Source organism: Chelon labrosus (assembly GCF_963514085.1).
Source record: "Chelon labrosus genome assembly, chromosome: 5".
Taxonomy (NCBI): Eukaryota; Metazoa; Chordata; class Actinopteri; order Mugiliformes; family Mugilidae; genus Chelon; species Chelon labrosus.
In genome coordinates, this window is record NC_140341.1 from 16,559,380 (window position 1) to 16,574,811 (window position 15,432).

Below are 15,432 nucleotides of genomic sequence, written 5' to 3' on the forward strand. Positions count from 1 at the left end.
CTAATAAAAAAACACTTCTCTTCCAACAGGTGGATGGAGGTCATCCGCAGCGCTACGGTGCCCTTAAGTCGCGCTCGCGTCCTCAACAGCAAAGAGACCCATCCTCACTGATTCGACTCACCTTGTTCCCACACGCTGTCTCCTCCGGGTGGCATCCGCCCGTCCTGTCCCCCCTCCTGGACTCTTTGCTTTTATTTTCTACGCATATCTGGGACATTTGTACATGTGTCCATGCACATTTGGTGCTTTTTAATGCTTTAATGGTGACATGTCCGCTGGTTTAGACTGCATCAGAGACTGCATTTTTGGCATTTTTACTCTCAACTCGGAAACCTCTTTTTAAGGATGTCATTTTATACTGTTTTTCTAACGGTCTGAACCACTTCCTATCTTTCTGATTTTACATTTTGTCATTGGTTGTTTTTACAGCAGAAAACATGTTGATATAGATACCCAGCATCCTTTCTTAGATGGTTAAACTGTCACATGCATTGTCATAAACTTTTTTGTCTACGTTTTACTGAAAACAGCTGCTTTGAAAATGTCCTGCAATTTCAGTGCCAAACTGGTTTATATCGACATTGTGGACTTTTTAAAATGCTATTTTTATCATAAAAAAAAATTAAATCATCTGAAACAGGCCACCCTTTAACGTCAATACTCCAGCCCAGCACAAAATGTCCCCGTTAAAAAAGAAGGAGGTGAAAATATGAAATTATTTTGTTGTATTATCGACATAATCCTTGGATGGATCACAGCGTGGCCAGGGGTAGCTGTCATCACCACTAATGCCATTTCAAGTAAATATCTTATTAGCTGATGTTTGTTATATGAATACTCTCAGAGAGTTTTTTTTTTTTTTTAAATTAACTCTGAAGTTCCTGTGCAGTTGTGTGAGAAAATGTGTTCATAATCACTGTATTATGACAGTAAGTGTTATTGAAAGCTTTAAAGATAACGTGTGAAACAGAAACTTTCAGTTCCAAACGCCGTTGCCCTCACTGATCTAGGCTGCCTCCCGTATACAGATCGTTTTTTGTTATTTTTTCTGGGGTCTGAATGAGTGGAAATATGCATTTGACAGGGTTTTTGCAGTGAAGTATATGAGATGGGAAAACCTCAGTTCTGATGAGAATTGCAGTGCTTTTTTTCCAGACAACAGAGAGCTCTTTGGAAATGAAAGCAATAAAAAAACTTCCTCAGTCTTTGACTTTGGCTTGATGTGTTTTTGTTGCAGCCAAGAAGGCCAGGGTGATTTTTTTTTTTTTTTTCAAGGCAGCTCTGGCTGTGACCTACAGGTGGCATCATTGATCTAGAAAGTTGGTTCAGTCAAACCATAACTAGTGTGGATTACCAACGAAAAAAACAATGTTCAAAAGCTTAGATTTCTGCCTCATCTCGCCAAGATGTTAATTGCATTTAATATTTATTATTATGCAGGACTGGTGGCTGTAAAGCAGCATTCAAAATCTAATATTTAAAATAATGATGTCAGCTTAAAAAGTGATTGCATTAAGGAACTGTCAGCACCAATCTGCACACTTTTATATCTCTCTCTTTGATTTAGAAAGACTGAAAGTCATTTATCCTCATCTAAAGGATGACAAGTGAGAAAAATAAAGAGAAATGTGAAATGATTGTGGGCTTAACCACAACTTTAAACTACTTGCTGCTCACTGCTACTTAAGACAGGCTTCATGATGTTTTACCAAAGTAAAGGAAACCATTATAAGTCATTATTGCAGTTAAAGTCACGAGATTATCCTAACAATATCATGGTGAATCTGCCTGACAACATTTTCTGTGATTTCTATTTAAAAATGTGCTCCAGTGTGAGTTTCAAACTGTTTGATTTCTCATATTTCAGAAGGGAGAACACGTGTGTCACTCCTGAGGCTTGTTCTCCAGAACTGTGATATGTGTGCTAGCGGGACACACTGATTCAGTCATTCATAGTGAAACCGCTTTCAGTCCAAAGTCCAGGCCACAGCAGCTCACACACACACTTCCAGCCAGTGGGCAGGCCTTTAAGCCGGTGAGGGGCGGAGTGCGCAGAGGAGAAAACAGATTATACACCTCCTGTCTGGCGCTGGACGGCCAATGAAACACTACTCAAGAGGACACTTTATTGTGACAACAATACACCCGATGGGAAAACGCAGAGGGCTTCGGGATCATGCCGCACACGCTGGTTTTTAAAAGCGAAAGCGGACTGGAGGTGAATCAGCGGCCACTCAGCGCGGCATGACACAACTTCAAACTCGTGGTGCGCACTAGCGGGGATCGGAGACGCGGGTAAAAACCCATGATGGTTTTCCTCTGAACTTCCTTCATATAACGCGTGGATTGGTTATAGAAGTGGCGCGCAATGATGGTCACTCCACTGCATCCGGAGACCAGGAAATTTACGCGGAGCCTGGGGAAACCCGGCACCGCGGCTGAACTCAGGCAAAGTGTCTCAGAGGTGGTGAGGACGTCCGTGCTGATTGTAAGTACACACCTTAACTCCCCCTCCTCCTCTTTCCCCCCTCCTTACAACTCCTCTTCTCGGTTTAAATCTTTGTTGGAGCAGAGAGCCACCTGCTTCTTTACGCACGGTCCCAGCTGACTTGAGATTAGCTGCTCCAAGTGTCCTTTCAGGGTGAAAGCTGTTATTATGAGTGCGTGACCCCGACCTGAAAATGTGTGTGAGAGTAGTAGAGCAAGGTGACTTGGATGAATGAATGGAGGGAGAAGAGTGTGTGTGAGTTTAGGGTAAATTGCTGCATATGGCACAATAATTGCTGTTTATACAGAAAGCATTTTGTCTTCTTGAAATCCTTCACTTTCATTCTCAGCTGATGTGCAAAGACGCAGAATCATTTTCAGTGAATAGAGGTGTGTGTAACAGAAAAATCTTTTGCATGTAGTTTATGCAAAACAGTTATGAACTTTGGGCATTGTTGACATACCACAGCATCCTAGACTTTAAGGCTAATGATCAATATGCTGACTGCCTTATTTCCTAGAGAGTCTCTAAAGAATCAGTGCTCGCTCAAAGTCAAGGAGAGCATCACTTTTCACGGGGATGCACTGAGATGACATAATACCTCATCACAAACGAAAGCAAGAAGCTTCAGTTTCACGCTTCAGACACATGCAAAGTATCCAGTGACAACGACATAATGCCGAATTTGACCGTCCACTTTGGTCGACAACATCTGGGTGACGAGGACCTGTAGGGCCGCTCGGTGTCAGTTTTCCTCAGAGCTCGGAGAGGGGGCAGCCCTTTTGTTGCGTCCGAGTGTGCTGGGTGTTCGGTGCTCCGTCTGATTGTTCCTGCTTTCCTGGAAAATGTTGCCAGGCAACAGAAACGGACACCGTCCAGGCCCTCTGTCAGGGAAATGGAATCCTGAGTCAGGATCCCAGACATCCAACCACACCTTCATATTATTTATTCATTCTTACTCTGGTGAACTGCCAGAACCGCCGGAGGGAGGAGAGCAGAAGTGGATACAAGTATGCATGTTGGGAAATCAACAAGAGGGATGAAGAAACTTGTAGAATATCTGGATGGGTATTTGTTTTGCTGCAGCCTGAGAAGGCATCCTGGAGCTCGTTTATTGATAAGCGTATGTGCAGATACTCCCTGAATGGGAGGGTGAATGCATTTGTATAATCAGTAAAGATGTTTTGAGACATGCATTTAAAGCCCTGGTGCTTAGATTACTTATTCACACCAAAAAAGCAACTATAAATACTCTATGTCAATAGATTGCCTCCAACCGGCCCTCAGGCAACATCCTCTTAAATGTGAGCTGAAGTAGTGGATGTATAGCTGGAAAACTGAGTTCAAGTGTTTGCTGAAGCCTCTCAGTGGGACAAAGAATGTGCCTGCACACAAGACTGCTGTCCACGCAGCTTGTAATTAATTCCTCCATGAAACATGTAAATACCACAGCAGGAATAGAGGGATCTGTTCCAGGGACATAAAGGAGAGATTGTGGCTGTTGTCACCCGTTGTGGCTCAAACCGTGACCGTGGTGAAACACAAATGTTGTTGTACTTTTAAACACCTGGCGATACATTACTTAATCTAGGTTATAATTTACAGTGTGGCACTCGCGTAGCCAGTGGTTACGCAGCGATTCCTCAACTGTTTTTAGGAGTCAAGTGCGCTGTGCTGCTGCTGCCTTCTAACAATTTGTGCATTTTCGTGAAGGCGCGCTCCGCTTACAGCCTCTTTGTTTATTGTTTGAGTGGAGAGCACAGAGGCTTGTAATAGGCCGGAGCCCTCAGCTGAGCCATCCCTCTGTCTCTTCACACTTCAGGCATGCTGAGAACACTATTAGCTCCGTGACGGCTTGTCATCAGCTTTGAGTTTGTTTTCCTGGTGATGCCCATCGATGCTGCGTGGATACTGCCTCTCCACTTCTTTTTTTCGGAATTAGAGCAGAAATTTCCCAGAGTTGCTCGTGAGCTCTTTAAGTGTCTGCACCTTAAATGTCATTAATGTATCGGCTGATGGGTATATAACAAATCAATGGCAATTGGAAATGTTTAGTTACTGTATGGAGCGTATGAACCTGCTGGGGGACGGTTGTGTAACTGTGATCAATAGTCCTAACGGCCTGCCACCTAATGGTGATACACTCATATCCACTGTGTTTCAGCTATGTGCCTGACCCGAGGGAGCTGTACAACAGATGGGTGTCATTATGTGGGAGTGATGCCATTAGCTGCGCATGGCCACTATATACACAACTCCCTGTGTCTGCATCCGCAGGGGAAAGTGGGGCTTTTACCTTAAGTAAAAGTAGCAGTGCTGTGCAACTGAAAAGTCAGCAGTTTAGCTCTTAATCCGTTTGGCAGGTGGACATCTTCCCTGTTTTGTGTGGCTCATGCGTTACCACAAGTGAAACACTGTCAATAGTGAGACATTGCTGCAATGCAAAGATGATGCATGAGCAAAAATCTTAGCCTGTCCTCCTCAGTGTAATGCTCTACTGAGAACTGTACGTCAGCCCTCTTAATCAAAACAGTCACGCCTGCACACCTCTGCTGTTTTGTTTTTCCTAGATACGTATGTTTTATCGAGACGTGGGAATTCCAGCAATGCCTTAGGTGGGTGTGTTGTCTTTTCAAATATTGCAAGCCTGTCAGGGAAGTCGTGTTCTCTCATGCAGTGAGGTCAGATTTGTTGGTTGAGCCGCTCACCAAAAGCATGTGCTACTTTCACCTCGCAGACCCGTGGACTGGTTAGACGAGTCGGGTTAAAGGATAAAGCTTGATGAGCATGAGTCATTTATCTACAAAATTCCAAGAAAACAAGGCAATCCCTACGCTGCTTCTCTCGTGTTCGGAGCAGACGCTGGTTGTCACAGAGGCCACAGGACTGAGCCGGTCATAAGATTACAGGCCTGTCGGTGTTGTGCGAGGCCTAAGGAGATTGACCTCTGTGTTCTGTGTGTGTCTCTATAAAACCTGCTGGTATCAGAGTAAATGTATGCATAAGCTGGCTTTGTTACTCTGAAGGTAAAAAGTACTCTGCTAAAAACAAAACCGGGGGGGGGGGGGGGGGGGGGGGTGTAGAGGCAGGAGAGCAGAGGGGTCAATAATACATGAGCCTGCGTTAGTAACTAGTGCACCCATTAAGAGACTCACTCTCTCCTCTTTGGATTCCACAAGCGGGATACCATGATACCGTTTGGTCAACAATCCCCATCCAACTTTCCAACACGTCAGTTTATATTTCGCGTGTGTTAACCAGAACATAGTGACGCAAAATGCCAAGGTGATATCAATGCAGCAGCAAAGCATGACTGTTAAAATAAGGGTTATGAGGTTCTGTTTGTGTTCAAACCGTTTCAGATGTTTTTGATTCAACCGGTCAGTTTGGAGGTCAATTTGTGACGTTGGGTGAATTGTGCTGAACAATGCTGACAGGTTGATTTGCCCACACACATTGTTGTATATTAATGAGACACGGCTGAATAACAGTCAGTCGTTTTCTGTTCCGTAACTCGGCGCCTTCACAGAGAAGAACCAAAATATTTAGTCGATAAATCACTCTGAAAAAGTGTTTAACTGGAAAAACCCGAAGCTTCAATTGTTCGGCTTCTCCAAATAAATTTGCATCTATTCGATCAAATTAGTTGCTTTCATTTAAAACATTTGATGGCTCCTTATTCTTTTTTATTATTTGAGCACAGCAAATACACTTTGTTCTCTTTTTTTTTTTTAGATGAAAATTGTTGGCAATTTTTGCTGTTGTACTTTCTTCTTCTCATTTCCTTATCTTCGGTCCCGCCTCCTTCTTTTTTTCGTCCCTCCACACAGCCAGCCTCAACCTCCACATAAGCTGAGTTAGTCCTGTTAAAAGGAAGTCATTCTTTTGCCACCATCACCTTAGTGCTTGCACTGCTGGTTTTTAGGCTCTGCGTCCTGTGCATGTGCATTGTAAGTGACGCTATATAAAGAAAATTGAATTGTTATCATGCTATTGTGTGACTTGGCTCACTCTACCGCGCATCTAAAGAGACAGGAAAACCAAGCAGAAATGATTCTCCACCTGTCTGCTGTTATATAGTTTAAGCTGAGATGCTCTATTGTCTCACATCCTCAAGCAAATGGTCTGAATGAGTGCAAATTCAATTTACTGTACTGGAGTGGAAAGAAAACCCCACAAGACCCAGATATAAGCAGTGATACATGGCTGTGGAATGAAGGCTTCAAGGAAAGTGAGAATTAAAACACACCCATCAAACTCACTATAAAATTTGTCTGCTCGGGTTTGGGCATGCCTCTTGGCAGCTGTGGTTAAAATGCAAACCAGATTTGCCACTCAGGGCTTTTGGAGTTAAGAGTGGGAAGCTTGAAAATTCCTCAACTCAACGCAAGAGTTCTGTTGTAATATAAAGCACATAGTCAAAAAACTGAAAGGATTTCCTCCATCCAGCCCGCAGGGATCCCGGGTTACTTGACAGAAATACTGCAGTAGCAAAGCCAACTCAAATCATCCACTCGCCAGACAGACAGATTTTGTTCCTGTCCAAATGAAAACTGATTAAATGTTACAGACGTGACTTGAGAGTTTGTTTTAACCACATGTCAAAATAAGTGTTAGATATTAACTTTGAGCCAGAAATGAATCCCAGGATATGCGTTATGGTCAGATCATGAGATTATTTAATAATTTCTTGAGTCAATGTGGGAAATGAGGAAAAATGTAACTACATTTAAATATCCATGTACTACATATGCACTCAGTAATCTACAGATTTTTCCTCCAGTGGTCGCACATACACCGACCAGGCATAACTTTATGACCACTGACAGGAGAAGTAAATAACATTGACCATCTTGTGACAATTCAGCGTTTTGCTGGGAAACTTTTGGGCGTGGCATTCATGTGGATGTTACTTAGACATGTAGCAACCACCTAGACCAGACCAGACACCCCCACCCCATAACAATGACACTCCTTGATGGCAGCAGCCATCTCCAGCAGGATGCAGCACACACATCCAAATGGTTTAGGAACAACTAAAAAAAAAAAAATAACATGGAAAACAGCACAAGGTGTTGACCTGGCCTCTAAATTCACTAGATCCCAAACTGATCAAGTATCTGAGGGATGATCCACAGAGGATCCTCCCCTCAACCAGACACCCCAGGACACCCTCAGAAGGCCCATGTCCATTCTCTGATGAGTCAGAACTGTTCTAGAGGCACAAGGGAAACAATATTAGGAAGGTGGTCATAATGTTATGCCTGATTAGTGTATGCAGCTGCAGATCAGACTTGATTTGATTGTTTTCTCACAAAACGGAATAACAATCGTTGCCACCGTGCGCTCCAAAATGGTTCTATCCTGCCTGAACAGGAAGTGCCCGTGACTTCCTGTCCTTCATCTTCTTGTGGGAGAGCAGAGCCTGTCTTTTCCTAGATAGAGCAAACTTCCTGTGTCAGTATTTGCCCCGACGGAAGTGTTGGGCAGGCCTCGGCTTTAAACCACCCACTCCATGGTAGTGTTCTGCCTGATAGAGCAGAGATATTTTGGAGCACATAAAGAGGTCACCAAAACAGAGAGAGCCTGCCGAGGAGAAAAATACTCCTCACTTGGCAGGACTTTACTTGCCTCTTTACCCCCTGTTCCAGTTTTCCTAATGCATGAGGAAGTGATGAAGATGTTTCTGCTCTGTAGTTACTTGTCTTGAACATTTGTCCAGTCAAGGCTTGTTGCAGATGTGGGGTATGTATTCATGAAGACTGGAATCCTAACTCAGTGACAGTTTGTTTAATTTTAGCTCTCTTTTCTTTTTCCAAATGGAGATTAGTGTTGATGAATAGAGCTGCTGGGTGGTCGCTGTTATAGAAGCCTGTGGCATTTATCTAAATGCTGCCTTTATGCGTACATTTACAGCACATATGAATCAAACTTCCTCTCACATCCCGCTGTTGAGACATACTTCCTGCTTTGGAGCCACGATTGTTGCACATCATCATCACCAGCTTAGCAATCGAGCTGAGTACGGCTTCGATTCCATCCTCCAGGCCATTAAGGATGCTATTTTTGAGTCAGCAGTGCACACACCTTAGAGCAGCTGGTGGAGACGGACTGAGTCACGGCCCCTCTGGTTTTTTTCCTCAGTGATTATTTTGTGGCTAATCCAGTTTGCCTTCCTGTGTAAACTGATAACAGCTCTTGCACCATCGTCTATGATCTAATAGGGAACATTTGAAAGGGTGGAACAGAGGTTGCAGTTTATGTGTCATACAAACATACAAAGACTGTTTTTTATCCCATGTAAATACATATGAAAACAAGTTTTTGCTATGATGTGCTCCAATTACAGCCACTGTGCCCTTAGTCTGTTGGTCAGTCAGCTGCTTTGGTCCGTCCTGAAATTTCTCAAACTGTCAGGTAGATTTTCATTTCGATTTTATGATCTTGACATTTCTCCTAGGGCCTTCATGACGTGACATTTGTCACGCTCCCCTTTCTTTGGAAAACAGTCCCTTGTAGTGCACAGATGGGAGAGAGACTGAGAGAGGGAGGGAGGGAGTATGCACTTTAAACAAACCAGTTTAAATTATTAATCCTTTGCTGAAAAGTTTCTGTGTAGATGGTTGCATCAATGGTAAATCCACAAATGCTGACCCTTCGTCTTTGGACACAGTTGGGATGGAATTATTGACAGGAAGGCAGAGAGCAGCACACTAATGACAGGTCTTTTTGCCACTGAGGTGCCACTGCTGCAGTGTCGCTCATTTGCCAGCATGAGAAACAAGTCGTGTAACATCACTCTATAAGCAGAATTTAACTTATAGGACAAACCATCTTTACTTCCACAAATATGGATTTAAAGTATTTATTATTTTATTATAAAAAAATTCACAGGCTATAAAGAATAGGTTGGACTGGGGCCCTGGGGTTCTTTGTAGGATACTAACACTGTACTTGCTGGGTTTCTGGATAGACTGACAAGGCTAATGTAGAGGCTATAGCCTACGTTACCTAGGTCGGAGAGCAGTGCCGTTGCTCGCTAGCGTGTTGTTTGTAGTAGCATGCTAGCTAACACTGCGACTGAAAATTAGAATATTTTACTGGTAAATTGTTTACTTGGAAACTAAAAACAAACTTTGGGTAGGACACCTCAGGTCATAGAGCGGGCTTCTCGTACTAGCTTGGTGCTAGGAGACTGAAAGGCCAAGCTTAATTCTGTTTGTTTTGTTTTTCTTCAAGTCCGTGGCTGCTGTCATTGGGTTTCCCTTCAAAATCGGATGCTGTGTTGCTAGCCCAAGTTCCCTTATGTGCCGGTCTGATGTGTTCTACCATATCCAGTTTCAATTTGTCTATTAATTACCAAATATTATACTCATGAGTTAGCATGCTCTGATGCTAAACGTCCAAACTTTAGCATATTGATGTTTTCTTGTAGTATATCATGTTTGGCTGCATAACCTCAACTGTCTTGCAAATATCTTCTTTTGAGAATAGCCTTTGATTTCCAGGCACGGTTTAATGGTCTAATGGCACATGCTTTGTCTGGTTGTTTAGTATCCCCTCCACTAAGAGCCTTGCAAGGGAGTGCAAGGGAGTCACCATTAGCCTCCAGTCTTTTTAACAGGCAAATGAATGGCGCCACTACAAGCTGGTCTTTATGTGCCCCAGCCCACACGAGAGTAAGTGAATGAGAGAAATATATCTAGTGTAGGTGGATGCTGCTATGCCTACTACCACTGATTCATTAGTTTTGTGAGAGGCCAGCCAGAGTATCAGCCAAGAGGTGAAACTGGTCAAGCCCAAAGCCCCTAAGCCTAAATTGGGGCCCTGCACACGTGCACAGGCCTGCAGATTAAGCTCATCAGATTAAGCCCTGAAAAACACAAGAACCCATGACTGGAGACTGAACAAGACATCCAAGTGGGTTGATGAAGAAAAGTTTAGCAGGCTAATCACTAGCACATTTTCCTTTTAAGACCCTGTGTGTTTTTGTGAGGTGCATTTACTCTCGCAGCCTCCTTGATTTGTCTATAAAAGTAATGTTCCTCCCATCCTTCACTGCAACTGACCATTAACTTGTAATTGTGGGAACGCGGCTGTTACCGTGACAGAAGAGATTGGAGGGTACCCTGTAAGCTAACACTCCTAACCTTGTCATTATGTTTTCCACCCTATGGATGCTATATTCTGTGTTTTTGAATCACTGCCAACTGACATAGAGGTTGATTTAGTTTTTTTAATGTATACTAGGTCTTTGAACCTTTCCATCTCAACCTTGACAAATGTAAGGTCTATATAAGCTCGTAGTATTTTTAGCAGTGCTTGCTGTGTAATCTGGATGGGAAAATGTTTCTTGGTCTGACGGCCTATCCTTTTCTAGACTGTGTTGACAATAACTAATGGATGCTATGAAATTGTATAAAGACATTAATAACTTCCCCCTCTTTTCCTCATTTAACATTTGGGTTTTTTTCACAAAAAGTCACAGCCCCTATTGGATAAATTGTAATCATCCATAGTTCTTAAGTTTGTGTGTAGTATCTCAAATCAAGATGTATAACAGGGTAAACATGATACCCTTTGTTAGCAACATGTTAGCATGCTGGTGTTAGCATACGGCGGCATACTTAGCTTATTTATACTTGCAACAGTAATGATAGTTCCTTCTTCCTCCCTTGACCAATTGTATTTTTTTTAATTGTTGTGTCGTGGGGGCTGCAGAAACATCTTGTGACACTCCATGAACTGAATTGCACTTAAAGTGAGCATTTGTTTGGAGACATGTCTGTGTCTACCTGGTGAACGCTGAGTTAAAAATTCGATGTGTTTTGGCTCCATTTTTGTTCTCCACCAACTTCTGAGGGAAGCATCTGGCCCTTTGGCTGCTAAATGCGCCGCTATGTTCCCCAGTCAGTTGCTAACTGTCTGCCATTTAGGCCTAGCAGGCACTACACAGTTGTTTACTTACACATCCAGCAATTAAAACACATTATGCCTCCACCTGGTGAATGACAAGCCCAATATTTGGTGTGTTTTGGCTCAGTTGTTAGTCTCTACCACGCTTGAGAAAAGTGTCTGGGTCTTTAGCTGTTAAAGGCTCCATTAAATTCACTAGCTAGTAGAGAGTGAGTTTTTAGTGTGTTTCTGTGGCTGAAAAAAATATGGGAGCTGTCAGAATGAACCCAAACTGTAAAATTGTGGGCTAGATGGTTAAACAAAAAGCTCGCTACGAAGCTCTGTGCCTTCGTTTTCACATTGTCATTTGATACACTGTTATTATAAAGAACTGTCATACACTGTATGCTCTTTAGAGTATAATTACACATACAGTAATTATAACAGAAACACTGACTAACTGCTTTCATTTTGCACCTGTTTTATATCCCTCAATCTTCTGTGTGACTTTAGTGTCAAGCCAACAGCACACACTCAGCAGAGTAATCTTCTCTGAACACCGTATCTTTCCCACCGGCCCCTCTAACATTGGTGGTTAGAGGAGCTGACCTGCCATTCACACTTGTTCAAACCAGGATCAGCTGCTGTCGGATGAGGCGTATTACCAAACGATGGATTAGCAGACAATTAGCCAATACAAAAGCCAGTTTCCTGTATTGACATGTAGAGCTTTAACCCATATATAGAATTTACAAACAGAGAATAGGTTCAACATTTACAATTTAAGCACCTCTTGAGTCAGAGTCAGGGCGCGTCTGGAAAAATATGATGTGCTTTTCACTGGAAATGATCGTCAAGCATTTGTTTGTTCTGGGTGGAGGATGGATGTGGCTGTGAAGTGTGTGGGGAACTACTTAACATTCCTGCTCTGCGCTGCTGTCTGACTGCTATCAGGCTGCAGAGATGAAAGTGAAACTTGCAAGTGATGTTGTTATCGTTCATCTGGGATTTCCCTGGAAGTTTTCTGGCACTTATATGAAAGACACCCAAAGCACCATAAAGCACTTGTGGGTAAAAGCATCATTACTTAGGTAAATAGATAAAACTCAGGGGCTGCTCCATGTGAGGGTAACCCTTACCGATGACGTTGCCCTCTTTCCCACAGTTCATGCTGTCAGCTTAATTAAATCGGGTCTAAAATCTCTGCACCTCTCAGCCTTCAATCTAACGCTGTGTGGATGGGACCTGCCACAGCCAGAGGGGATAAACTATAATGACTTTTCACCAAGCTAGCTGCATAGCCGGCATTCCTCACTCTGACACACTGTAGGCCAGAGAGTGGAGCAGGGGGAGGGGCTGAGGACAGTGTGGTGTCAGGGCTGGGTTTGCGTCTAACCTTTGGATTTTTAAACGAATTTGAGAAAAGACAGACACTAAAGACTTACAAGACTTTAGAAAATGGATTAAATTTCCTGTAGAATGCAGAGATGCAAAAGGGTAGCACTTCCCGAACCCCTACTTCAAAACTACATTATCTATTACCACTTGTCCTGTTGAGGCTTGTGAGGGTCTGGAGCCTTCCCCAGCTGGCATTTGACTATAGACAGGTTACACCCTGGTCAAGTCACATCCACACGCATGGACAGTTTATAATGTAGCGAGGTGCTGGAGAAAACCTATACAAGCACAGAGAAATCATGCAACTTCTATACAGAGGCCCGAACCCAGAACCTTCTTGCTGCAGGCATAGTTTGCTCTACATTATCATACATTACGTTGTTGGTTTGTTTATATTGATACATTAATGTGTCAGTGTCAGCATTTGGGTTTAAGTGAAGACTATTTGTAATGTTTTATATTCAGTCTTCTGTCCAGTGGTTCCCAGCCGAGGGATTTGGCCCCCACTGGTAGGTCACAAGATAAATCTGCGGGGTCAAGAAGTGATTAATGAGGCAGTAAGAAAAAAACAAGGCTTTGCTGTATAAATTTGTTTTCTCTACTCTTTGCCTTATTTGCTAAAATAAACCCCTCTTTGAACCGGAATCAGTCATTTAAGTAAAAAGGGTTTTGAGAAGTTTACAAGGTCACAAATAGACGCAACTGAGTCAATATACAGTGGCACTTATTCTACCCAAAGATAAACACTTTGAGTACAAAGTTTTGTCAAGCTGTCAGACGCAAAATGAATTTTAATGAGTGTCTGCCCATTCAAGAAAATCCACATGAAACAGTGAGCTCTTTTTTTTCCTTTTAAAGCTGAATCAAGCTCATTGTGAGGACCCCTGCCCACAATAAGCACATGAGTTCTGTTTTAAGTGAGAAATTCACTGACATTTGGTTCCATTCCTAAAAATCAGCTGACCTTCAGGAAAGTGAGAGGGAGGAAAACACATTAGTGTGAAGGCATAAATGCACGTCTCCCGCAGGAGGAAATCATGTGACCCCGGTAATCGTTTGGTTTTTCTTGTCAAAGCTTGTGCATACAGTAGAGACGGGGCTCTCCTTGAGGCTTTGTTTTTGTTTGCTCCCTGTTTGTTGTGCAGGGTCTTAGCAGCGTGCAGCGCCGTGTCCCTCGCCTGGATGGATAAATAAAGTTAGCTGGGTGGTGTTTATGGAGGAGCAGCGGTGTGGCTGTGTGCCTGAAGGCCTGCTCCTAATCACACTTGTTTGTGATGGAGGGGTACAAAGTGATCTTGGACCCTGGTCACTGCTCTGTTGACATTGAGACAAGTGTAACGCTGTGTGATGTGAATTAAAACAGACATCGTACGCGGTGAGAATCATGAACATGCAGCATCACATCCCCGTTCTTCACTGTAAACACCGCTGTGCAGATAAACAGCTCAGGGTCCCTGACTCGACTTTAATCTCACGTTAAGAGTTTCCGCTCAGTCTTTTAAAGGCAAGCGAGCCCCACACTCATAGCGGTGCGTTAAATTTTCCACACCCGTCTGTGTTTCTCAAAATAAGTCTTACACGACTTTAACAAAGCTCCGCTTGGATGACGAGCTCCGGTTTAATCGTAGCTCGCAGCAATTATCCATTTTTCCATTTCTCGACGAACGCTTTCTTTCCCAAGTGAATTGCTTGAGACTCGCAAAAATGTCAAATCCATCTTAGTTGCCATAGCAGCCAAACTGCTCATTGTGCTATTAACCTGATCCACGAGGGAGGTTAAATCTCACAAAATGCTAATAGCGGAGAAATAACCAGGAGCAAATAATGAGGTTTTTCCTTTCATGAGAGCGTCCTGCTGCGCTGTGTGGGTTACCATGTGATGAGAGACTGAGGGGGTAGTAGACTGTAGAGAGTGGCCTATTCAAGAAGCACATACAGGCCTTGAGACAAAGCGCATGGCAGTGTTGGCTGTCCCAGTCCAGCCATTGTAAAGCAGGCGTGTATCCCATAACATGTGTTTCCTCTTTCAGGAAGGGTGGGGGCCTCTGAGTGGGAGTGTCGGGGCAAAGCTTGGCTCAGGTGGCACCAGCAAACTGTGGATACGACGGGAAAAAGGCAGCGTGCCATTCCTGGGTTTTCAAAATCATTTCCAAGCTAAATGTGTGAAACAGTCTGATATAACCACGTGGCTGATAACGCAGTGATTGCACATATTTACGCTTTTCGTGGCTTGCATTAGTTGCAAAGACAGAGTTGAACTAAATGACCTTTCTGCCATGTTTGTGTAGGTCATAGTTGCTAAAGCAAGAATAAAATACACAGATTTAATCTTTTATTTCCTAATTTTATACTCCGATATCACTGTATCGGGAAGATTAAATAACCTCACTAGAGAACTACTACGGGCACGCCTTTGATTGTTGACCCCCTGTGGCATACATATCTAAGTTTGACGCAGTTTGGATAGATAATATTTTCCCTTAACTGCAGATAAGTTATCTTCCAGCCGTGCAGCCGTCATGTGCCAGCTTCTTGGAGCAGCTGCTTGTGGCTTCCCCCCAGGGAGTTGTGGGCTACAGTATTACTGCTAAATCCACTGCCACTTTAGTGGTGCAGGTGCACGGACATGCATTCATCTCCTCCTCCTCCAT

General features: G+C 43.3%; 2 protein-coding genes across 5 annotated transcripts in view; both read left to right on the plus strand.

Moving 5' to 3' along the window:
- Nucleotides 1-1,878, plus strand: part of LOC311488350 (FERM, ARHGEF and pleckstrin domain-containing protein 1) — a 55,732-nt gene extending 53,854 nt beyond the window's left edge. For both annotated transcript variants that reach the window (XM_084544990.1, XM_084544991.1), the window contains exon 27: nucleotides 30-1,878. In XM_084544990.1, coding sequence (XP_084401116.1) covers nucleotides 30-111 — 82 coding nt within the window. In that variant the 3' untranslated portion in view covers nucleotides 112-1,878. The remainder of the gene's footprint in view (nucleotides 1-29) is intronic.
- A 184-nt stretch (nucleotides 1,879-2,062) lies between these two features.
- Nucleotides 2,063-15,432, plus strand: part of LOC311488433 (dedicator of cytokinesis protein 9) — a 73,595-nt gene continuing 60,225 nt past the window's right edge. For all 3 annotated transcript variants that reach the window (XM_084545139.1, XM_084545140.1, XM_084545141.1), the window contains exon 1: nucleotides 2,063-2,488. In XM_084545139.1, coding sequence (XP_084401265.1) covers nucleotides 2,369-2,488 — 120 coding nt within the window. In that variant the 5' untranslated portion in view covers nucleotides 2,063-2,368. The remainder of the gene's footprint in view (nucleotides 2,489-15,432) is intronic.